Source organism: Ambystoma mexicanum, chromosome 10 (genome assembly GCF_040938575.1).
Source record: "Ambystoma mexicanum isolate Mex_15411 chromosome 10, UKY_AmexF1_1, whole genome shotgun sequence".
In the NCBI taxonomy this organism is placed as follows: domain Eukaryota; kingdom Metazoa; phylum Chordata; class Amphibia; order Caudata; family Ambystomatidae; genus Ambystoma; species Ambystoma mexicanum.
Genome location: NC_090932.1, coordinates 856,162,794 through 856,188,206, shown reverse-complemented (window position 1 = coordinate 856,188,206; position 25,413 = coordinate 856,162,794). Strand labels below are relative to the sequence as shown.

At 44.8% G+C, this 25,413-nt stretch overlaps 1 protein-coding gene across 1 annotated transcript in view; it reads left to right on the top strand.

The window, feature by feature from the left end:
• Positions 1-25,413, top strand: part of LRRC31 (leucine rich repeat containing 31) — a 95,409-nt gene that overhangs the window by 13,344 nt on the left and 56,652 nt on the right. The window contains exons 2-4 of the mRNA XM_069618537.1: positions 12,984-13,241; positions 13,371-13,511; positions 17,723-17,890. Coding sequence (XP_069474638.1) covers positions 12,984-13,241; positions 13,371-13,511; positions 17,723-17,890 — 567 coding nt within the window. The remainder of the gene's footprint in view (positions 1-12,983; positions 13,242-13,370; positions 13,512-17,722; positions 17,891-25,413) is intronic.

Below are 25,413 nucleotides of genomic sequence, written 5' to 3'. Positions count from 1 at the left end.
TTCTGAAAGGAAAGTTTTGCTCCGGCGGCCCTCAACTGTGTCAGAACATAACGGATCTCCGCTATGTGTTCCTCCACAGATGAACTTTTGATGAGGACATCATCTACATAAGCCAGGTTACCCCTTGCACCCAAGTCAGGCATGGCCTTGTGTAGAAAAATGTTGAATTCATTGCCGGAGTTGAGGTATCCGAAGGGAGTCCGGGTCCAGGTGTACTGCTGGCCCCCAAAGGTAAAAGCCAGCTTGTATTGGTCCTCCCTACTGACAGGCACGGTCCAGTATCCATTGGTCAGGTCTATTGCAGTGAATACCTGTGACCCCTGAATCTGGGCCAGACCTTGGTCAATGTAGGGCAGAGGCCATCGGGAAGTATGGACCCGTTTGTTGAGCTCCCTAAGGTCGGCGCAGAGTCTCCACTGGCCGTTTGGCTTCAATATTCCCAGCACCGGATTATTGAAGGTGCTGTGGACTGGACGGATTATTCCCCGGGACTCAAGGTTCTTAATTATTTCAGTAAGGGACTCCATTGATGCGAGAGGCAAGCGATATTGCTTCACAAACACAGGAGTCATGCCAGGGTCCGTGGGGATTGTTGTTGTGTGGATGAGAGTGCGACCACAGTCATATGAGTCTACCGCAAAGAGATCTTGGAAATCCAAGAAAACTTGTTTCAACTTTTGCTTTTGTTCCAGAGTCACACAGGCATCCGCTAGGTTGACTCTCTCTTCCACCATCTGCCTGAAGCCTGGAAAGACTTCTGGTCTGGCTATCTCCGCGGCCTCCTCCAGCTGGGTGGAGAAGTCCCTGGTCAGAGTGCTGATTTGGACCGGAGGCTTCAGGTGGGAAAGGCAGCCTTCATGAACCTGGAAAATCACCTCATCCCTCCTGAAGTCACAAGTCACATCTTCCTTACCATAGGGGCAAGAAGTGTACACTAGGAAGTTCCCCCCATGCCGGGTAAAGATCCTGTCTGGTGTTGTATTGTCATCACTGTCACTGTCAAAGCAGTCCTTGGGGATTGGTCCTAACAGTTCATTTACTAAGTCGATGGAAAAATGTCGGTCATCAACCGCCATTCCAATAATGGTGCCTGCGGCTAGAGTAATACTCTTTAAGTCGCTGTTATCCACCTCTATTGGAATAGTGTCATGTTCTATGTTGACTAATGGTGTTGGGTTTATCCCTAACCCTTGCTGTTGGAGAGAAGCATTTAGATGTATGTAAGCATCAGGGTTTTTCAAATGTTGTCCTCTTTTAACTTTCACTTCCAGGGAGAATTGTCGGGTCCTTTCTGGGATGGTGACTTCCTCTTTAATCTGAATTTCAACTGCATAAGGTAGCAATTGAGATGACCTAAATGCTTTTTCTGGATCATCAAAGCCCATGGGATTATCCGCTAATCGGGACCAAGCTTTGAAGTTTATTAGGTCCAAACTAATGGCAAAGCGATTGAGAATGTCACTGCCTAAGTAAAAGGCGGCAGGGACGTCTCGCACGACCCAACAATTGTGGACTATGCTCTTGTTGCCAATGGAGATTTTGAGCATACACCTGCTTGGCAGGAGATGTTTGGAATTAGGTGCTTCCAGGTCCATTTCCCATTTGTCTATCAGTTTGAAGTTGGGAATGGCTGGATCTTTTGGGAGTTGGCGAAACATGGCTTCGCTGATGAAGCTCTTACCGTTGTTCACACACACTCGAGCGAGAACAGAGTCCTTCCCATCATTTAACTGAACAGGGATGAACAACTGCTCTCCAATTTGCTGAATATCAGCCAGGCTCTGAGCTGATTTCAGATCTTTCTGGACTATCGGAGTGGGAGTTTCAGGTTGTGGATTGGTATAGAATTTCAGAGTGTTTCCTTCCAGCGTGGAATACCACTTTAGACTGGAAGGAAGGTTGATTTTCAGAAACAGAGAGGACCCCCCATCACCAGTCTGTTGTCCTACTGCTATTACTGTCACATCTGGAATTTGGCTATTCTGGAAGTGAAATTCTACTTGGTCAGATTTTTGTTCAACCATGTGGCATGTGCCGTTTAAACTAACATGGTTGACACTCTGTTTTAATTTTATTGGTCGGCTAGTCTGGGTCCAGAGGACCTTGTTTACACAATCTATTAGGGGTGACAACCTTCTCAGGAGGTCATTCCCTAGTAAACAAGGGGTGCCCTCTGGGGTCACAACTATGACCGGGTGTTTCAACTTATGTCGCCCAATTTTAATGTCCAAGTCTGCAGTCCCCTCAACGGGAATTTCCTTCCCGTCAAAGTTCTGTAGTTGTCCCGGAAGAGAGGTGAGAGGAATTTGGTAATTCTCTCCCCTTCCTGCATTCAGTTCGTCAAAGGCCCTTCTGGACAGAAGGGTAGCTTGAGATCCAGTGTCCACCAGTGCCGAGATTGTACCCTGCCCCTGTACTTGTACCGGGGCATAATATCTTCCCTCCTTCTCCTCAAGGGGGCACAGATAATGTACATTTTTGGACAACTGGTGGGCTAATTTTCTGGTTTTGGACATCGCGAGAGAAGAATTTTGGGCAGAATTCTGTGGAGAGCCTTGGGAATCTGAAAGAAAAAGTTGGCAACTGGAGATCAGAGCTATTGTGGGTTCCCCTGGCTCCGGTTCTGGGCCGCCCCCCCCTTTTTGGAGGCAGTCACCAGGATGGGTTTGAACCAGGGGATTTTCTTGCTGTTGGTTCTGGGATGAGATGGTGGGCGGCGGTAGCTCAGTCTCCACATCTCCCCAGTCTGGATTTGCATTCCTAGGGACCCATTTTTCTTTGGGAGGAGTTCCCCCCTCTCTGAAGGAGAAGATCCTTTTCTCAGGATCCTCTGAGGATCCCTCTCCCTCAAATTGGAAGATCTGTACCTCCTCCTCAAACTGAATCTGTTTGGGTCTTTTGTTTCTCCTACCCCCCCTCTGCTCCTTAGGAGGCAGACTTTCAGGGGCAAGAGATTTTGTTTCCGGTTCCTGGGTTTCCAGGGGCTGTTTACAAGTGAGGAAGGAAGCTTCCTCCAAGGCTTTACACCCCCCTTCCCCTTGTGCCTCCTCCCTGGGAACCGGTGAGTTATCGGGGTGCTGCCCCCGTCATTGTTCTGGAGCACCAGGTCCAGAGTTGGGTGCGTTCTGCGCCGGCATGCTGATCTGAGGGTTCTGCTGCGCCCTCAGTATATGACCCATATCCCGCGCCATGTTTTGAACCTGGCGCTCTAACTGGGAAACCCGCTCAGGCTGATACGGGGCCCTGTTTTCTCCCCTGGGCTGATCCCGGGAAGGGTAGCTATCCCTCCTCTGGTAATACCCCGGGTTGGGAAGATTTGGGTACCCCTCCACCCTTGGCCTCCCCTCTCCCGGATTCAGTGGTCTGGGCTCAGGGAATTGGGGAAAGAAGGATGGATGGTTTTGGGGCTGAAAGTTGGGTGGATACCTGGGGAAAAAGTTCTGCCCAGGATTTGGAGAGTTTCTGCCCTCCGGTGGGAAGTTAGGAGGGAAGTTCCCTGGGTTAGGTGCTTGGCTGGATCCCCCCCTTGGGCTGGAGGAGTCCACACATAACCCAGGATGGGTCTGTTTCCCTTGTAACGGGGACTTACATAATCAGGAGAGCGAGGGACCCCATTTGTGGGGCTGCCTCCCTGGCTCCCTGTCTGTGACTGGCCCGAGGACCTTCTGGGCCTAGCATTATTAGGTGCAGGTAGGTTTTTAGGCCCCCCCCATCTCCAAATCTAAAACGGGGGTGACCTTTACCTCTGCCACCTTGGCAGCAGCAGGGGTGGTGTTGGCTTTGGGGTTTTTCTGGGCATTACTTTTGCTATCTATCGGTTTCTGCACCTCATAGATCCGGGTAGCCTGTTCAATGACCCAATCTAAGGATCTTTTCTCGTGAAAATCCCTCACAAGCTGGGTCATGATGTATTTGGGCAAGGCATGGAAAAACATATTTATGAACTCTCTACTATCTGTGCGCACCCTTCTTGTGGTCTGTGCAAAAGCACGCTTTAACTCCTGCACAAATTCTTGTGGGGCCTGATCCTCCCCACATTGCAAATTGTAGGCTGCCTTGCGAGCCTCTTGAGGATTTCTGTGAACAGAAAAATGTTTCAGGATGGCCGCCTTATATGTGGACCATCTTAAATGATTTTGATCCTCCAGCCCCGCAAAGAAACTGGAGTATTCCGGGGAGAATGTCCACTTTACATATTGAATACAGCTTTGGCTGTCCTTCAAATGGAAAGTCTCCATCATTTGTTCAAACAACTCTAAGTGCTCCCAAACAGAATACTTAGCGTTCTTATGGTAAGGCGTGATGACGCTCCTGATCGCCTTAATCTGCTTTAAGGGGTCCTTAAGCAAGGCCCTTTTTGCCTTATTGGCCTTTTTGGTTCGGGTAACCCTTGTCCATTCATCCTCGGACTCAGAGGCACTGCTCCCAGAGGTTCCCGTCTGATCTTCCAGGTTTTCCCGGATTCTGCGAGCCTGGGAATGGCTGGCAGAATGTGGGGACCTGGTCTCCTGTGTCCTGCGCAGTTCAGAGGAGTCTTCAGATTCCTCCTTGCTGCCAGGATTTGATGGGTACCCCCTCCACTGACCTAACTGGGCAGAGGTTTTCAGGATGCCCTTAATGGGCCTACTCTCCTGGGGTTCCCCACTGAACTGTACTGTACTTGGGTGCCCATACCCGGATGCCCACCCCTCCATTCCTGAGTGGTACTGGCCTATGAGCCCCATACTTTTAGCTGGATAGTAATCTGCCATCCCTGTGGCCCTGTGCTCATGTGCACCAGGGGACATGGGGGTGGCAGAGTCCAGGGACTGAGAGGTATGAGGGCCTCTGGTACTAGGGCTCCTGAGGTTATGCTCCGGAGTTTCCATTTCCCAGCGAACCTCATCTCTATCCGCCCCTGCTCCCTGTTGCAATGCAAGAGCCTGCATTTGTGCCTTCAGTTCCTCTGTTAAGGCCTTACTCGACTCTATCAGTTTCTCCTGCATCGCTACCTGTTGCTGGAGCCTATCATTGTGTTGACAGAGGGCCTCATTCTCCCTCTATGCTTCCTGGTTGGTCCTGGAGAACTGGGCCAGTCTTTGCTGCAGGAGGTTTACCTCCTGGGCAATGTCCCTATTGGCCTGCTCCTTTCTTGCTAGAGCATCTTCCACCCTTCTGGTGTGCTCTACCAAGTTCTGGTTTTCTTTTTGGAGATCACCTAGCCCCTGGAGGGCCAGGTGATTTTCTTCAATTTCCTTTTTTAAGTGGCAGACTTCCTGGCCTATGGCGTCTCTTTCCTGACTAAGAGCCTGCATTTGTGCCGCCAGGTCGTCCCTTTGCCGTTGAAGGGCACCAGCTTTTTGGCGCTCCTCATCAAACTCTGCCTGGGTATCCAGGTCTTTCAGAATCAGTTTATTGCTCTCCTCTTTCTCTCTGTCTAGTTGGATTTGCAGGGTGGCTACCTGCTCTGTGCATGCCCTGTTGAAATTGATCTGTTGCCCCAGCTTTTTCTGGTTCTGCAGTAAGGAGTCCAAACTGTCTTGGTGCTCCTTCTGCAGGGCCAGAAATCGGGTATCCTGGTCTGTCTTTTCCTGTTGTAGGATGCCCATATCCTCTTTTATTTTAATGATATATTGCCTACTATCATTTTCTGCCTCCTGGCTCCTCTGCAGCCTCTGCTCAGAAGAGTCCAGATCAGATCGGGCCTTCTGTAATGCCATCTGTTGCCTATTTGCCAGATTTTGGCTTTCAGCACATCTATCCTGCATGTCTCCCATATATAGGTACAGGTATGCTGCTATCCTGGCAATCTTATTGTGTTCCTCTTTGGCTTTAGGAGCCATATATAGTTCACTCAGGGCCACATGTAAGGGACCCTGATCTCTATATATATCTGACCCTGTTTCAGTGACCTGTTGTGTGATGGCCTGCAACCACACATCCTGGCCCTGTTCGGTCCATTCACCTCTCACAAATAGCTTATGCAAGAGGTGCTCTCTGGCTATTTTCATGTCTACTAAGGTCGTCATTCTAGAGATTGGTCTCTGTCCTGACTTACAGAAGTTTGTATTTTATTTTTGCAGAACAGAACTTTTCTTGGAGTGTCCCTTTTGAGGAATGCTTCACAGCGTAATGCAGCGTGGTGATCCGACCGGATGTATGTATCCCGTCAGTTCGCACACTGTATTAAGCTGCACAAATGGTAAATCTAACCCAACATCCCGGACGAGCCCCCAATTTGTAAGAGGATTCAATTCAACACTACAGCTAAGTCAACGCCTAGTCTATAATACTGAATGAAAACCCTTATTGATATATCTTTATGTCCAGTTCATGCGTTCTGGATGACTACCCCTATATAACACCCCTCTCTTGGAATCCCCCTGACCCCACTGAGCCAAGAAGTAGTTCTGTTTTGCAAGTTTAAAAGGTTTATTTGATAATTTAAAATATATATATATCACACTTTATAATAAATTAATAATTGAATAGCACACTTAATCTGATATGATAAAGATCAACAACGGAGAATCTGGCACTAGCACACTTCTTATAATCACTAATGAGTTGACATGAAATGGATAAGGTAGCACACTGGTAAATAGGAACAAAAGTATAATGTGGTAGAGGATGCTTTATGTAAGCTCAGGTGGATGCAATATTCAATGAATGCAGTACAGAAAATACTCAATATGATTTCAACCAAACAATGTAATCACTTTTCTCTGGCAATCCCCTCCCCCCCTTGATGCAAGGCAAGGAAATGGAAGGAAAACACACAGTTCTCAGAAATGCAATCAATGTAAATCAGTTCACCCCAGCAAGCTTACACTACAGAAAACAGATAGGAGTTTTGAAAACACAGGCAAAATGCTTTGATATGTGCTAGCAATGGATGAGAAATATGCTGGAAATGCTTTTAATTCCCTTTCAGAGGTTCAGGGTGAGTGGTATCTAGTTAATATTAGTCCAGGCTCACACTAGCAATGATGCAGGGATAGTTAGCAGGTTAAACGAATTTCTGGCAAATGGAAGGCAAGCAGCAGCAGTTTTTACATGTGAAGAAATTTGCAAATCGCGGTAAAATTCGCGGATGCGTGTTCCGCGATTGCGGTAAAACTATAGGGGGTAGGAATGCGGTTCTAGGTTCGTAGGAAAGCCACGATTCTAAGCTTTCTAAGGAAAGTTACTGCAAGTCTCTAACCCAAACGGTTACAGAGTTATGACCGATTTAATAGAGGTCGTTTTTGGTTTTGCAAATTTTAAAAGCTCAAAATGACAAGTGACAAATTTTGCAGCTAGAATGACAGGTGACAGATTTGGATCTATCAGGCAGTTCTACTTAGGTTAATAGATTGAATTATATTATTTTAACTAGGAGATTGGATCTGCACAGTTTTCTAGGTACTCACACTATATTCTTGAGTGAAATGGGCCACGCCACGGATCTGGTCAGATTTTAGACTCTGGTCTGGTCTGTCCTCTGCACTTCACAGTGATCTGGGTCAGCTCTCTCTGCTGGTCTGGGTCTCTCTGGGTACAGCACTGCTTTCTCTCTGGTCTGGTCTCTTAGTTCTGGATAGATTGAAGTCTCTAGTTTGGCTTTCTGGAGGTTGATGGAGGTAAGTATGGATTTTTCCGGCAGAGCTTCCAGCTGCAGATGGAATTGAAAGTCCCTATCTGTCCTGTCTGTCTGCTTTTATGTGTTTAGAATGTGGGTGTGTTCTAGCATCACTGACCCTACCTCTCTCTCAGCTTCTAATTGGTCAAACTTCCATTTATCATTTGATTGGGGGAGCTAGGTTGGGTCAGAGTGATGTCATTTTACAGCCTGCAGAAAGTCCACTCCTCCTGTCAATTTACACACAAATCTAGATTTGAAACAAATACATATTTGCAGAGGTACATATTGTTTTAAAATCATATGCACCCATCATGCATTACAGGAGGTATCCCCTGTTCAAACTCTGCTCTTCCTGGGAGCTTGCATTCAGAAATGGCACATATTTCACTTTTTAATTGATTTTTCAATTTCTGACATTGACCCAACTTTACATACATGTGCGCAGGGAGTATGGACATTAACTAATGAAGTTTCAGATTTTTAACATGCATACATTTAGAGTTATATCCACTTTTCCGCGGACACCCCCCTGAACATACCACCGGTTCTAAAAACCTCTTAAACTGTGGGTAGAAAAATCACAAGAATTATGGTATCATTTATAAAATTTTCACATGTCCGCTCTATGAATGATCCATCTTTTTAAAGTTATGTTCTGGCTCCAAAGGGGTGTGGTTTCCTCTCAGCACAAGGTAGAAATACTGGTTTATCCAGTTCTGCCAAGCCAGCTTGCTCTCACAGGCAGTGCTCCTCCCCTTTCCTCAGGAGGAAGCCACTTTTTACGACCATTTACGACTCCTGCCAATAAAACCTTTGCCTGAGCCAGGACAGGGCTTTGTTCACTTTCCTGCAGAGCACAGGTAATTCAATTATCAGATAGATGGCATATCCTTAGTGTGAGCAGCAAAAGGGCAGCTAGGCCTGGGAACACAGCTGTGACTCAAGTTTCACTCCTGATGGGGGTAGTTGCCAGGCAGAATTCAGTTCCTTAAGCCAGACTGTCATGTTTTTTTTTTGTTGCTTTTTAAATTAACTTGCAATTTTACACATGCAGCTAGAATGCTGATTCTAAGTTTAAACTATAACATTTAAACAATTGCAAAGGCATGTGACACCAAACATAGGTCACTCATTTAATCTAAACATTTTCGATTTTAGTGTCTTTAAATCCAGTGCAACTTAAACTGCTGACTCCATAGCAGTTTTGTTATAAGCATTGTTTTGGGCTCTTCATTTCCCAGATTTTGTAAGCACACAAAACCTCATTCTGCCAAATGTCTGCTGGTGTTCAGTGAATATTTTGCACATGTTGCAATGTTTAAAATAGACACTTTGGCTTGCCTTCAGAGGAACACAGGGTGGTTTTAAAACGCCGGCTTTTGGATAGTGGTGAGTACTGGTACTGCACCCATTTTTGGGATTGAAGAATGAATTCCCCACAATTCTAGGTTGCATTTGGCAATCAGCATTGCCATTCCCAATGGTTTCAGACTACTGTGCGGGTAGTCCAATGGTGGTTTTAGGCAGTGTCCTTCTGTGCCCATAACATCGGCAAAAATGGGTGGCAGCCTATTCTTCCTGCATTTCCCTGTGCATTTTCTGGGAAGCTCTGGCCATCATGATGTTTTCATGTCAGTACTGCACAGTTTTGAGGTAGGGCTCGGATGCATGGGTAAATACATCCCACAATATGGAAGGACACAGGGAAGAATATCAAAATGCCCGTCCATTGACTGTATAAATCTGTTGTGGTTCCATCAGTTTACAGCCATTTCTTTCCTGTCCTGAGGAAGACGACTGTCAAGCCGCATCTCTCTTTTTCTAAAGAGAGTGACGACTTAGACACTTTTGAGGTCGTCAAAACTACTCATTTAGTGATACCAGTGTAGCACATGAGAATGGTGGAGATTACACTAGGTACCGGTGGTTGACTATCGAGGTCGAAATGGTGACAAACGTTGTAGGCAGCATTTTTGATTAATTATGCACTACAAGCTTGTCTGACAATTCTTAAATTCAATTTTTCACGAATTGTGTTACTCTAGACCAGTAGGCTGGAGACAAATTGCAATTTTGCACTTAGCACTTTTTCATTCATTAATTTTCATTCAAAATTGACTGAATTATTTGACTCTTATTGATAATTGAAATTTGGACCGTGCATGCACTTATGGATTGGGGAGATTGATAGGATCCCTTTGGGGACCTACCTTTTTTCACAGTTCCTTCTCTCCTTTTTCCCCCCTCCTTTATCCTCTTTCCTACTTTTTTGTTTCTTTGCCCCCTGAACAGTAGCGAAAAATTTGTAAATCTTTTTTCGCTCTGCTCTCTTTTTGATCTGCAGGGTGGTTAGTGAATTGGTTGTCATGCACTTTATCTGTATATATTCAATATTAATAGTCTGTTTTTATGCTGTTTTATTGTGTACTCAGTACCAAGTGTTATGTGATTTGTTATGTAAACAATAAAGATATGTTATTTTATGTTAACGGTATATGTTATTTTTATACTATCCTTGACCAGGCCTATCCCCTCATTGGGTTCCTTTACTGATGGTTAAAATTCTCGCTTGATTATTCTAGCGGTTAACCCCGCGTGATCCATGTTCTCCTTTTGGCTTTTTGGCACTCCAAACAAAGGCAAACAACAGAAAGTAGACTCTTGCCTGCTGGCTGGATGACTGTACCCAGGGTTCCGGAAAGTCATATTTCGGGTGGGTTCCTAACGGCTTTCCATCCATTTGGGATTATGGCACAATTAGGAGCTGCCAAATGTCCCCTGAATAACAGAAGCAAGACCTGGACATATGGTCACAAGATTCCAGCAGTTTGTGAGTGCTGGGTGTTGGTCAGAGGAGCTAAAAACACAGGCATTTTAATTGTGCCATGTGCCTGTAACATTGCTCTCGGAAAGGCAGCTCTGGCTCTGCTATTAGAGAGTCTGAAAATGGCTGATTCACGTGAGCCGGAAGTAACCCTTTTCAATGGAAATATTTGTTGTAATTTAAATTTCAAAGCATGTCCAATGCCTCAGAGTGACATGACATAAATAAGACAACAATATGACCGAGGGCCTGATTACCAGTTGGTGGTGGTGATACAACATCCAGTATTTTAGAATAACCAGATATTTTACCACTGTGCCAAATTCAGAGTTTCCAAAGTGATATGATATGATAGCTTATTTATAACGCGCTTAATACCCAGAGGTTTCTAAGCACGGACCTGGGGTTTGAATCTGTGTTGCCCCGTGTCGTCTTGCTTCGAAAGAGAGCACGTCTCTCCGGAGCTATCCTCCCGAGACAATCATCTCTACCACTACCTTTATGTGGAAGCAATTACCTGCATACAAAAGCATCACCACATGCAGTAATTACCACACGCAGTGATATGATATACCCAAGGGGTCCTATGGGACTCCAAAAAGGGGTATAGCAGAAGGGTCCGCCTGACTCTGAATCATGTAGAACTTTTAAGTTACCGAAAGCCTACCGCATGGGCTAACTGTATTACAGTTTGGTGGTATTTCCTCGTAATCAGCTCCCAGTTATATTGAACATCTTTGCAAAGATTTTGTGACAGACTAAACCTGCAACCCTCATGAAAAAGAAAAGGAGCATTATTTTAGTCACCAATGTGGGGCAAGCCCCAGATCTGAGCCAAAATTAAGGTTATCTCAAGAAATCAATGTTGGGGAGCACACAATGTGCACAAGAAACTAGGTGGGGCAGCCAGCAATAAGGGCTTATAGGGCTGATACTGAAGAGAGGAAAATGTGTTCCTATGTTTAAGTATATGTGCAACTTGAATACCAGAGTCACTCATCAGTGCAATTGCTTTCTTTATTTCACCTTTTAGAAAGGAGGAGAATATGGCTCACTAGTGATGGTGCCATACGAGAGTCAAAAGATATGCAAATGGTAATTTCTTCTTTGGAAAAACACAGTGAGCTCAAACGTAATTAATACCCCCCTGACTGGGCACAATCCCATAGAATAGGATGTTTGATACCATTTACTCTCGGTAAAGGGATACTTCAATTTTTGGCAAATGTTGAACTGCTTGGGGTTTTACCCTAGGTTCATGGGGCAATCCAGACATGGACGCCCGTATCAGTACTTAGACAGATGCTACTCCGAGACCACACCTCACTGATGACGACAAACAAGACAAAAAGACGTGTATGGAGTTGGTTTTGGCAGTCTAGTTAATAAGAGAATTGCTTAGTGTTTCAGAGTTAGGGTGTCCTTGTGACTGATAAGCAAATTGATATTTCTTCTCTGGTGTACATGAGCTAAAACATTAACGTAGACCCTCCTGAGTGGGCACTTTCATGAAGAACTGGTTATTTAGCCTTGTACGTTCTCGGTAAAGTGGCTCTCCCAAACTTTGGATGATACTCCATCCTTGACTGAATTCTTTTGAAGCGTCCATATTTTTCATTCAGTATTGTCCTCTGTGGTTAGACTTTCAACACACACAACTCTGACATTAGTTTGAAAAGACGGAGCGCAAGTTTGTGGCTTCTCGCTGATGCAAACTAATACTCACCGAAGATGGCCACCATGGACTCCATGAGCTCCATGAGCAGCCCCTCTTGCAAATCCATAGCGGCCCGGGTTGTGGGGCGGTGGTACCACTGCCTCCAAAGGAAACAGGTAAGTGGGTTGGGGAGGGTGAGGAGGAGCAGAGAACAGGGGGGAAGTGAGGGATAGATGGCGGTGTGGGTGTGAGCAGCCTCCAAGTTGCTAGGCAAATGGGCTTGGGTCGTTGGATTCAGCCGATGATCCAAGCAACCTGATTGAATGCGGCTCCTGCCCTCGTGCTAATTATGAGTACATGTCATAAAACGTTCCGGTCTCTCTGAAATATTACCAAAATATAGCTAGAGATTAGTGCAGAAAACAGATTGGTGGAAATGTTCTTGCTTCAGTTGAATGACATGTTGTTGACATTATGTGTGCTGTAGCAAATCCATACTTGTATTCTGTTTTTGTAAAGTTGTGGTTCTGTGACTTTTCCATTCTCAAGGTTCTGTGCTGTGGTTTTACACATACATCTTAATGCTGATCAGTGGGAGTGGATGGTATTCTGTTCGTTATCCTGGGGAACACCTTTTAGAGGGTGTTTGGAGCAGTTAAGATATCACCAGAGATGCCTGCTGAATAGAGCTTTTTGGCCAAGACAAAAATGTAATCTATGAACCAAAGGCTATCACAACTACAGTAAATACACAATGATATGATGTAATAGTTCTAAAGCCCAGGCCTTGTTGGCCAGTCGGTTGATGATCACTAGATAAGAAATTCATTATACAGGATTGCTCCAGCTATTAATCTGGACTATGTGTTCTGTAATTGTTAATATCTACTGATCCACAGAAATAAGGGAAGATGCAGAGAAGAAGCGTGATGAAGGCTTCCTGAAAAGGTCCCCATTTGATCTGCTTTTTAACCAGATCCAAAGGAAGAAATCTACTGCAGACAAACGTGACCCATCTTCCGTAAGTAGGTTCTTCAGGGGACGGGAAGCGGATAAACCAAAAACCGAGGAGAAAAAGGAAAACAAAGAAAATAAAGAAAATGTTTCTCCACCGGATGATGGCAAGAAAGATGGCAATGATGACACATCAACTGCAGGTATTGCTTGATACATATTCACTTTGCATAACACATTCCAATTTAATTGTAACCAGATTGTTGGTGAGCCAAATGGTGCGCGGTTCACAAGAAATACCTCAATGATAATATCTCTGATTTGTACGATAGAGGAACACCAGAATCCCATGTTGGATGTATCGGGCTGGGAGAAGGTTAAACAATTCATGGAAAAATTTGATAAGAAGCCAAACATCAATTGCATGAATCTCAATAATTGTGGATTGACTGCCATTGATATTATGGAGCTAGGTAGGTAAAACCTTTTCAGTCAACTTACCACTACAACTGTCATGCAATGTACTCTTTATCTGCTGCAAAGTGTGTTTCTGTACTCCACAAATATAAGGATGTGAGATACGTTTAACAAATATTGGCAAATCCAAAAGCATTCCTTTTTTTTAGCATCTGTATTGTGCATTGCATAGACAGATACAATGGACGAGTGGACGATGTGTGGTATGTGGGTGTCAGGCTTAGTTTCTGTTTTTGTGTGCTCAATTTGATTTTGTGCACCTGCATATTGCATAAAAGGGTGTTCCAATTGTGCAAGGTAATGATTATTACTATTATCATTATTATTATTATTATTATTATTATTATTGTTATTATTATTATTATTATTATTATTATTATTATTATTATTATTATTATTATTATTAATAATAATAATAATAATAATAATAATAATAATAGTATTTATTAAGCACAGACCTTTGGAAGCAAAGGAGCACTTTACAAATCATTGGGGAAGGGACATGGTGAGGGAAGCAGACATACAAGAGAGTGGGAAGCTGACAATGGGAGAGGGGGAGGGCGGGACATTTGGCAGTAAGGCATCTACAAGCAACCAGGGGATGAAACAGTGTGGAACAAATCACCTAGTCTCAGGTAGGGTGGGGAGTGGGAGGGTGTGTGGACCTATATTTTAGGGAGAAGCCATTCCTTCAAGAGGAGGGTACTGAGATCCATCCTGAACTGTAGAAACGAGGGGGCGAGTCTGATGTTGACGGGGAGGAGGATCCAGAGTCTTGAGGGTATAGACATAAAAAGCCTGTCTTCTGTTTCTTTCCTTCCTGCCCTAATGGAGTTCAAGTCTGCACATGTCCTTACTCCAGATGCATCACTTGCCTCTGGAGATGCTGAGTTTCTCAGTGAGGTAGCTTGGGGACTTCAGGATGACACCCCTGTAGATGATGTAACAGGATTTGAAAATAATCTGTGCTTGCAGCGGGAGCCAGTGCAGTTCGATGAGGTTTGGGGAAATGTGGTCAAATTTGTGGCCAAATGTCAAGATATACCAACTAGTGCCATACTATGTCCTTCTCCTGCCTCATGCTAGAACCTAGTATGATATGCCCGGGTACTCAGACCATATGACAGGTATTATCAATTGTCCAGGTCCAAGGAGCACACTCCAGGTACTTCTATGAATGCCAAATAACTCTCACATTTTTTGTGTCTTCATTTGCACTGGTAGGAATGTTTCAGATACGATTTTGAAGTGGGATTATTCAACTCCCTAGATATTGAAGTTGGGAGTAATTGAAGTTTGAATGTAATTTATTGACACTTTTGGCTACTTAAGGTTAGGAGTTAAATCATCCTGTGAGGCCAAAAACCTCGGGGTCATCTTCAACTCTGCTCTCTCCTTCAACCCTCACATCGTGGACCTTGCCAAGAAGGCCCACTTCCAGCTTCACCCTTTCTCTACCTTCCCCCAGAAGCTCACTGTCTCCAGAGCTCAGGTCCTCTCTAGGCTGGACTACTGCAACAGCCTCTTCCTCAATCTCCCCCTTTCCTCTCTACGCCCCCTTCAGATAATCCAGAATAGGGCTACAAGACTTATCCTTGGCCCCAAGCCCAGGGACTGTATCTCTACAGCCCTAAAACCTCTCCACTGGCTTCCATAGACTATGAGGATCAAATTCAAGACCCTCTGCATCATCCAGAAGGCTTTCTGGTGCCTGGGATCACGCTACATCCAACTTACCCTCCCTAAATACTCCCCTGCTAGAGTCCTCTGCTCCTCTAACTCCATCTTTCTGCTTGTCAAATGCTTCTCCAAGCAGAGAGTGGGGGCAGGTCTCTTCGGCTGGTGCCTCCCTTTGCAACAGCCTCCCTGTCCCTCTCAGACTTGAGATGGACCTCCTTAGTTCTGGAAACTTCACAAAACTCTGCTTTTCTCTACCTCTTTCCCTCCTTCCCTTGCTTGCTAATCACCCCACTGCCGCTGAGACCGGTGGCCTGGTCATAATTAATCTCACAGGATACCAGGCCATCTACCCAGTCGACACCAGCACCCCCCCCCCCCTCAGCACTTGCGGCTGTGCATCCCACCCTTGGGATTCATCTGCTATAGCACTTAGCCTGAGGCCTCCTCCCTTGGCTCCCCTTGGCACTTCCCTTCCGGGCCCCACCAGCACTTGTCCATTCCCTGCTCCCCCCATTCTCCCAACCAATCCTATCTCTTGCACTTCTCTTCACTGTACTTGCATGTCCGAATGTCATATGGCCTAGTAGGACCACGATTGTATATTTGCACTGGACAAGTGTCTCTTTGAAGGCACTCTGCAGCTGCACATTCGCAAGTCTAACAGGTTGACTACTGTTTGTCTGGAAAAACTCTGCTTAACTGTCAGTCATTGTTCACTTTCTCTCAGGGATTGATTGTTTCACTGTTATTTCATGGTTTCCCATACGCATCATCAATCTCGCCTGTCACTTATGCCAACTTTGTGTAGAGTTTCCGGTAGATATGTTTGCCAGAAGATCACATTGAGGATTTGTACCAGGATTAGAAGACACTTATCATCTGCCTTTCAGGCCAATTTACAAGTAATGCGGTGAACTCTTCCCCCATAACCTAATAATTAAGAGTTGCACTTACACATCTACTGCAAACCTCCCCTGTCCTCTCTTCATCTCTAGCATTTTGAAATGGCCTCTGGAAGTCTTAAGTGATACATCAGCCAGCTAAGCTATATGCTGCTTCTTTTCAGCTCCTATTACTCTTGCTCCCAATTTCCCTGCCCTCTTCTTTCCCTCTCTCAGAATACCCCACAGTCCTTCAGAGTAAATCATTTGATATACAATGCCTAGTATGTTTTTCCTCACCCTTATTTAAAAAAATGTATGTTAGGTGTTGGTTATGTTATACTACTTTATTTTCTACATATGGACATATGTGCCTTAAAGTTCATCATGGAGACAAACTTTTTCCACTTTTCTTTCAGGGGAACCATACCAAACCCTCCTTCGAGGAGGTGGGTTAACTTGCTAAGTTTGCTTGCACCATGTAATGTGGGTCAATTCTGAAAAAAATCCAGGGCCATTGTTGATTCCCAATTCCACCCATGGTGTACTCTCTGTTCGCGGGGAGAGCACGTTCCCCAGTCTTGCCCCTTGTTGCTGAGTTGGACCACTTTAAAGTTGAAGTCTTTCTCATGTCCTTTTTGGCTATTCTGAGGAACTCCTGGTTGCTTTGCAGGAAGGAAGTTTTCAGCATGGAAGTAGCATAGTGTCACATACATTCACATGCTTATACCACAGATCCCTACAAAAGAAGGTACATTCAACAATCTTTCCTGGATCATGTTTTTCGTTTAGCGTTTACAGGTAGCGTACAATACAGCTATATGGCGAGAAACAGTACTGACAAGGGTATGTGATACAAGGCGCATGTGGTGTGGTTCTTCGTTGTTGCGTCTAGAAACACTTCTGTACAGGTGCATTATAAATGACTTATATCATAGCATATCATGTGGGGCAGGGTGTGGTGGGCCTGTACATGCCTTTAGGCTCTCTGTTGGTTTTCTTACTAAGGTAGGTGCATACAGACCCCCTTATTGCACGTACGATCTCCCAAAGGCAGATGCTACAGAGCTAAATAAAAAGGACCATAAGTGCATAGGTTATGTCAAATGGTGACATCCAAAAAACATTGGTATTTCCACACTGTGTGAATGGAAGAAGATTAAGACTTACGTACACAACTTGTCAAGTCTGTCTGTGAACAACGTATCTACTTTCTCTTGTCTGTGGGTATATTTCAAAGTTCTATAAGTAATGTCTGTGTAAAATTAAAACATGAAATAAAAAAAGTTAAATCCTGTTTCTTCTATCTAAATTGATTTAGGATAGGTATTTTCACCTTTTGACATAGCCATTAGGGAATGCTTAGAAAGCAACCATTTAACGTGTACAATTCATCTGTTTGGTAATTAGCGTTTTATCAAGAGGATTATATGATATGATATGACATGATAAGTCATTTATAACACTCCTGTATGGTAAAATAGCGCTGTTATTTCTTGCACGGCACAGCTCTTATTTACATTTTTGTGACAGCAATTTCTTAAACAGATGTCATTTCTTTTCATCATCTCTAAGGAAGCTGGTAGGGTATTGGATTGTCTTCAAAAACTTTGAATCTTTACACTTTCTTTTATTACCCTTCCCAGTTGCGTTACTTCCTTTTCTGCCAGAGCTGGAGGAGTTTGATGTTTCTTGGAATGATTTTATCGGCGGAGCTTTCAAACCAGTCACAATTGAACTCCATTATATCGGCAAATTAAGAATCCTCAAGATAAACAACTGCCGACTGACATCAGACGACATTGAAGCTTTAGGTATGCAATGCAATTCGCCGTACCCTGTGAAAATACCTTAATGTGTTCGTTTTGTTGCCACTTAGATCTGTGTGCAGTATGCCCCCTTCCTGCACTACAGCTAAGTTCCTGATCCTGACCGTACCCATCTTTGTTATCATAATCCATTAAACTGTCGCGCATTGTTGAGGTGTGGTTGGAAGATGTCCTTAAATGTACGGAGATTCCATGAACAATGGACACTCATGATTGGTGAATGATTATTCTCGGAAGGCATGTACTCAAATCGTGAGCAACATTTCAGAAGGTCTTGTTGCTGTTTTAGGTCAGAGCTCAGATAATTACAGATCCTGCGGCCTATAAAACTCAAGGTTTTTCCCACTGTGGTGTTTTTGCTTGAAAGCTGCTTGGATGTGTTTCCTTTGCTTGTGGATCTTAAGGTGCTTGTGAATATGCCCTTAATCTTGTTTAGTGTTTTTGGCCAGTCCACCCTTATGCTTTGTGGCACAAGCATAGCAAATTGAACATAGTTCTTTGGGCTCCAATAGATTGATGGTAAATGCTTAATGTAGTCGTTGTATTATTGAGGGCCAGATCCTTTCTGCCTGGTTTTGGACCCATTGTAGTTGTTGTATACAAATTACAATCATTTAGACATTTAAGAAACAAAGCTCCAACCAATTCCATTTAATGGCCAAACAAGTGATGGACCATTTTGTTAGATGAAGTTGGATATGAGGGCTTTTTGACACAGCAGTAACATGTGAGATGATTGTTAGTACAATATTGACCCCCAAGTTCCTGCTGTTCGCAATTGGCTTAGGGGGATTTCCCCAGGATGGAGGCCAGTTAAATCTAAGATTACTCAGTTTGGTATTGTCCAAATGCAAGATGCCAGTTTAGAGTCTTGAGACATGGGGCCTCATTACGAATTTGGAGGTAGCCATGCCCTTAATAAGGGCATGGCTGCCTCCAAACTAGGGTCCGGGTTCCTTGGATGAAGAATTACTGGGCCATTCCAACCTTGAGGACCCGGTATTTCCTCATTCAAAATACCCATCCCCATTCCCATTCGAGCCCCCATAGGGCTCAATGGGAATGGGGAAGGAGCTAACAACGGGCCCGTTAATAACGGGCCCGTTGTTAGCTCCCTGGTCCTCTCGCGGGACCCGCTAAGGACGCCTGGTTTTACCAGGCATCCTTAGCGGGTCCTGCTATGGGACCTCGTAATAGGGCAGATTGGGTTTAAAGGCACCGGCACCATTAACGGCGCTGTTAAACCCATTTCGCCATGGTTGTAATGAGACCCATAGGCTACTTGATCTCGAAAATGCTTGGATTCTGCTTGATCAGGCTGCAATATTTTTGTTTGGTTCTGTGCCTTTCTCTATGCAGAGCACGATCTATGTTCCTTCCGCATACACCTGGAATGCTATCAGATGCTGCTCCATCAAAGGGGCTGGTGGCTGCATGTTTACATTAGCCACAACAAAAAAGCTGAACCACAGCCCTACTCCCAGGACAGGTTGTTTGTTGTCAGGAACAACAGGCATTGGGCCTCATTACGAATGTGGCGGTAAGGCAACAACTGTGCCGGTAGTGCTACCAGCACTGTTGTTAGCATAACGCCACATTACAAGTTCTGCTTGCGAGTGCCGCTCTGCACGCCTGGTCAGACCAGGCGTGCAGAGCGGCACCCGCGAGCAGAACTCGTGATTGCACTGGCACCGTTATAAACGGTGCCGGTGCAACCATGCTCCCCACCCCCATTCTGCCCTATGGGTCAGAATTGCGATTGGGAGCCTGGCCATATCGGCACCCGCGAATGGGCAATTACCAGCCCATTTAATTCATAATGCGGCAATGGCCCATTCGCGGGTGTGGGTGGTGGTAGCGAGTTTAGCGCTAGCGTGCCCTTATTAAGGGCTACCACCAAACTCGTAATGAGGCCCATTGTGTTGTTCAGTGCTTTGATGCCTCAGCCGTTAGCTCTCTACAAGAAACCATAGAGCATGAGTTTGTTTTCATGGACATTTAAACAGTACTTACTCTGCAAGTTATAGTTTCTGAATGAGTGTTCAACCATCGTGGCTAGCATGTGACACAAGGGGACGGCCAAAGCACTTATATGTGGATTGCCTTTTGGTCAGAGACATCGTTGGTTAGGTCGCTTTGCATATCTTATATGACTGTGGATGACAGCATGGCTAGGGCAGCTCAGTCATTGCATTTGTTTGGCAAGCGGTACAGCACCAGTAGGCTTCCACATTTTCATAGGCTCTCACCTGTGGCCAATTTCCTTTAGAATGACATGTATGGCAACCAATGCGCCACCCCAGTGGTGAATTGGGGTGCACACTGGGCATGGAAGAAGATTCAAAGGTGAGCAGCAGTCTGCCTTCCCCCAGCCTGTGGGCTCTGACACTGCTGCTTAGCCAGATTGGGGGCTCTTGGCTGAGGTTTGTGTGGAATGCGTACTAGAATGGCAGGGGATTCTGCAGATGAGATCTGAGTGGTATTAGAAGAGCAGTGTGGGTTGAAGGTCAGGATTATGGTGCATGGGTAGCACTGTGTGAACTAGAACCTGAAGATCCAAGATTAGGTTCCCTCAGATGACTTGCTTGGAACATCAGGTGCCCGCAGGTCAGGCATGACGTGTATTGGGAAAGTGGTGCGTAGGCGCTAATACTGAATGGGGATGCTTTGATTTTTCATTGAGGGGCACTGGTAGAGCTTTGTGTGACTCCTATTACTGGGACATCTAGAGATGCCCCAAGTCAGGATTAATGGGCTTTGGAAGAGCTGTAACTCTAATCTTGGAATATGATTGGTTCATGCATGTTTGAACTGAAGTGCAGTGAAAGATGTGTGCATGTTTACTTGTTCTGCAATTGCAGGGAGGGCTGATGGTCACAAATGAAGTGTATTGACAGTGGAATGAGTGGATCACAATATGGGTGGAGGAGGAGAGGGACTGATGCCAGCCAGGATTCAGGTGAGTTGGTAGAGTTCATTGTGGGTTCCATTACAGGAATTGCATTCGTGGATGCCGGTCATTGGCAGACCTGCACGAATGTCCCTGTACTTGAATATCATGGGGTGCCGGGGGCCAGCAGTGTGTGTTACTGGATGAGCACTATGTAGGTCCCGGTAGCGGATTATCCGGTCATGATGGAGGTGCATTGGCTGAGCTGTGTGTACAACCAATCCGTAAAATAGGGGTTTTGTATGTCAGGATTCAAGGACATTGTCGCCACTTGGTGTGGATCACTATACTGGATCACCATGCTGGAAGAACATAGGGTGCTAGTTGCCACACAAGATGCAGGTTTATTCACAGACCTCTCTCTGGTCCGTACACAGGAAAAGCAAAGAGCGCTTCATTTCAGAATCTTGTGTTTGAGGGTCAAAGGCTGTATTGTCCCATCAATGTGCAGTCATATAGCATCTGACTCCATCAAAGAGCTGTTTGTATCTGTGGAACAGACTGGCCGTATCCTTTATGAAGACTGTGTACGCAAAGTTCACCACTTGGAGTGCTTCCGCTACTTCACACCCTAGTAGGATTTCTTCACTTATTTTAGTGACATAAAACATGGAGTTGATTTGTTGTTGTCCGTATCTCACAAATATTCCTTCTAGGGGAACAGGCTTCAGAGCAAAAAAACGTGTACATTCTTAATTTGGTGAGTGAAAGTGTTTTTACTTTGCATAGCAGACTGAGATGGGAAAAGGCTGTTACATCAAAAGATGCCACAGTATCTATCAGTACTGGTGGGGCCTTTCCTTGATTGGACACTGTATATCTAGGTTGTCTCCTGTGCTTTTGCCCTGCTCGGAGGACACTGGATATCAAGAAGACCTGCCCTTATTCTTGTCTTCTGAGATGCCTCTGCCTGTGGAATCTTCGCTTGCACTTTTGTAGGACTAGGCCTGGCTTTAGGACAATCTTGTGGGATCTGGAATGACAATTTCTCACAAAGTGATTAGGATTCCCACACCTTCCACAGGCCTTACTCTTTGCCGCACAGTTTGCGCCATCAGGCAATGAGCGTCCCCAATAATCCCAGGCAGTGCTGCAGGTAAGATTTTGATGTGTTAGTATTTTACTCCCTATTGTTTTAAAGTTGGGAGTAAGTCCAATTACCAATGGTAGTATTTTTATAAGCGAGTAAAGAAATGTTTTAACTGGAAACTGAATGTTTTGTAATATAAAACGATGTCTTTGTACCTAGTTTATCATGTCCATTAAAAGAGGCATCTTTACCTCTGCGAATCAGGCAGTAATAATAGTAGTTTCTTTCTGTGCAACTATGTACACTACTAGTCCAAACATATCAATGGAGCTGTGTGGATGAAAACAGGGTCCTGTGTGCCCTTTCCTATTTTTTGTTGGGAGTATTTATACTCCCTATTTTTATTTTTGGGGCATATTTGTCTATTTTTAGGGAGTAAAAGTGTCTAATACACCCCTTATCTGTAGGGCTGACCTCAGTGCCTATGTCTTAGGAGGACCCTTCTTATAACACAGTCATCCTCAACCTTCATGGATTTTAGCGTCTTGTCCGTGCAGGCTGCCCTCTCGTCGGGCACCTCATGTGCCCGTCCAAGACCTAGAATCTTCGCCAACGTAATACATGCCTCTCACAGGATCTGCTTTCATAATACCACAGAGTAGCGGTCTTTAACTTTCTCTGCTTCCATTTTATCTTCCTCATTGAGGAGAATGCATGTGAATGCTAACTGTTGCAAGCACATTGAGAGTTTTATCTTGTCATTGCTTGGCCTACCTCAGAAGGAAACGCTCATAGTGTGAGTTGCCCATATGGGTAAAACAAGCATGATAAGGGTTATTACATGGCTAGACTGGCATAGATTAGTAGTGTCAGTCTGCATTTATTTTCCTAATGTGGCATGACATTTCTTTGCTTGCCATCAAGGGTAAAGAAAACACGATAAGTGTTATTACATGGGTAGAATGTCCTACATGAGTGTGGCAGTCTCCATATATTTTCTTACTGTTGTTTGGCATTTTTTAGTTGGCATCAAGGATAAAGCAAACATAAGTCTTATGATATGGCTAGCCTGGCCTATGGTGTCAGTGTTCATTAACTTTTTTACTGTGGCATGGTATTTATTACTTTTTACTTGGCATCAAGCGTAATGCAACAAAATGTTATTATGGGGCTAGACTGGCTTACATTGGTGTCTGAAGGTTGGCCATACATTCTTTGTGTGTCATGGCATTTTTGTGCTTTGCATCAAGGGTAAAAGCAATTGTAATTGTGATTACGTTGTACAGTGGCCTATGTTGGTATAGCCAATGTGGATGTGCTTTCTTTCTGTGGAATGGCATTTTCTACTGGCTGTGAGTCCTTATATGGTAATACTGGCATAGATGTATGCAGCCTGCATGGACATGTATGGGCACAGACAGCATGAAAATGTTTATATACTAGCATATGTTGTGGGCAAAGGCATCATGAAAAGACATTGGAAAATGCTCCTGTGCACTGTTAGTGACTTGCATCTGTTTATCCTTTTCATGTGCCACCATCCAAAACCAATTCTAAATTGTGTAGCTTTTTACAAATATTTTCACAGAAAGTGAGATAAAATGCACCATTTTAACACATTATTTTAAAAATGTTCTCGGGAGGACACCCCCGAACTCCCCATGCTTCCTTCGGGCTCCCTTGCTGCACTCAGTTACTCCTGCATATTAGCCACAAACCTTTACGCCCCGCCAGTTCGAAGATTCGCCAGTTGCCACAGTGCCACTGCTCTCCAGTGCACATGAAAAGTTGATAGCTACAAGTACTACAAATGTTGTGTTTTTTGGCATGCTGTAGTGATATGATTGGGGTGTTCTTTCCCTTTTTTTGGATTGATTGCAGGTGAAGGTGCATGAGCACTGTGCTCGGAGCCACAACCCATGGGTGCCTCGCCGTCATTGCGGCGTGCAGTGGTGTTGCTAGGTCTGGAAAAGATGAGGGGCTATGCTAATGTTGGGTCTGTCGGGACTCAGGGCTAGCTAGCCTTTTGACTGTAGCCCCTGAGCTTCTATCTGGGGTGACAACCAAAAGACCCAGGGCTATAACCCTCACAGCCCCTCTCTGGCAGCATGAAAGGGGAAATTCACACCGTAGCTGACGTTCCTCCAGACTTGGTACGCAGCTCTCTGCGTCATCTAGAGCGGATACTGCAAAGTCAACACAGACAGGTGGGTGACACGCCACCTGGCGTGGTGTAGCAGAGGGGGTGCATAGGTTTCAGCTGCCTCATTGCCAGCTGTTAGATGTCTATGTGGCCCACGTATGCACAATGGGGCTACATGTGAAGGCCTAGAACAAACTAGGTCGTAGAACTGTTGGTAGGATTCTTCCTTCAGACTGTCTGACGTATTTATTTCACTCACGTTGTGTTGTTTTCTCCCCCCACCACGCTCACTACGCATAACACGTGTCTGCCATCAAACCACAAATGGCAACTGCCCTGGTGTGCCAAAGCCCTTAGATGCTACAACCAAAAGCTTGTAGGCGCTTTCCTTTTTGGCGGACATGGAAACAACTGGTAAATAGCGTTTTTAACCAGGAGCAAACCATTTGATCGATTAGGAGAACCGGGACTAGAAATCAGGCCTTCCGTACTCAGCAATTATGCAGCCACCAGACCATACCTGCTTATTCCCCCCTTGTTGCCTAATTATGAAACATTCATGAAAAAAAGTATGTCAGATCAATCTAAGAAAGAAGGTTGCACAAGAACGCCTTTAAAAAACTTCAGTGGAAAAAAGAGAGACATAGATAACCCTGATCCTTATGAGGAAATATTTCTCCGACCGAATCAGTGGGGTGTTGTGATCAAGAAATGTTTCCGGATTTCAGTAGTCCTTCTCTAAACTAAGCTGTGCCAGGAATCCACATTTGGAGTATTGAGGCAGTAGTTCATACCCATAAGCGCTCATATTTTTCCAAGTCAAGTAAATACTTTTTTCTCCTGATATATAAGGTACTCAAGCGAACAGGTCCATTCTGGACAGAGCAGGTGGTGACCTTAGCCTTTTGGGGTATGCTTTTGTTTCTATAGTACTGTGCCCAGGCCTTTTTGCTGCTGATCTTGCATTCTCCAAGTTGTAATTGTTTTTAATGATTCGCATCAGGCCCTCCCTCAAATCTTCACTCTTTGTCACCTGCATTTTATTGAGTGCCTACTGCTTTCACATGCATGTCGGCCTCTTCTGCGAGGGAGAATTAAACAATGTTAAGAAGAGTATTAGAGATTAGGCATTAACACACGCTTTTGATGAAGCTTTTTCCACGGTTTTCTAGAAGGGACAGTGCGGCACTATGCATTATTCGCCGTGCATATATGCGTTTAAAAATATGGAACGCATATGCCAATTGGAAAAAAAGAGGGAGAGGAGGTGGGGAGGACCCAGCATGGGAGAGCAAGCATAAATCCTACAGATTGCACCCTTTTGATGCGGCTGTCCTCGTGAAGAGCGCAGATGTAAAGAGTTATGTGGAAATTGACATCATTGG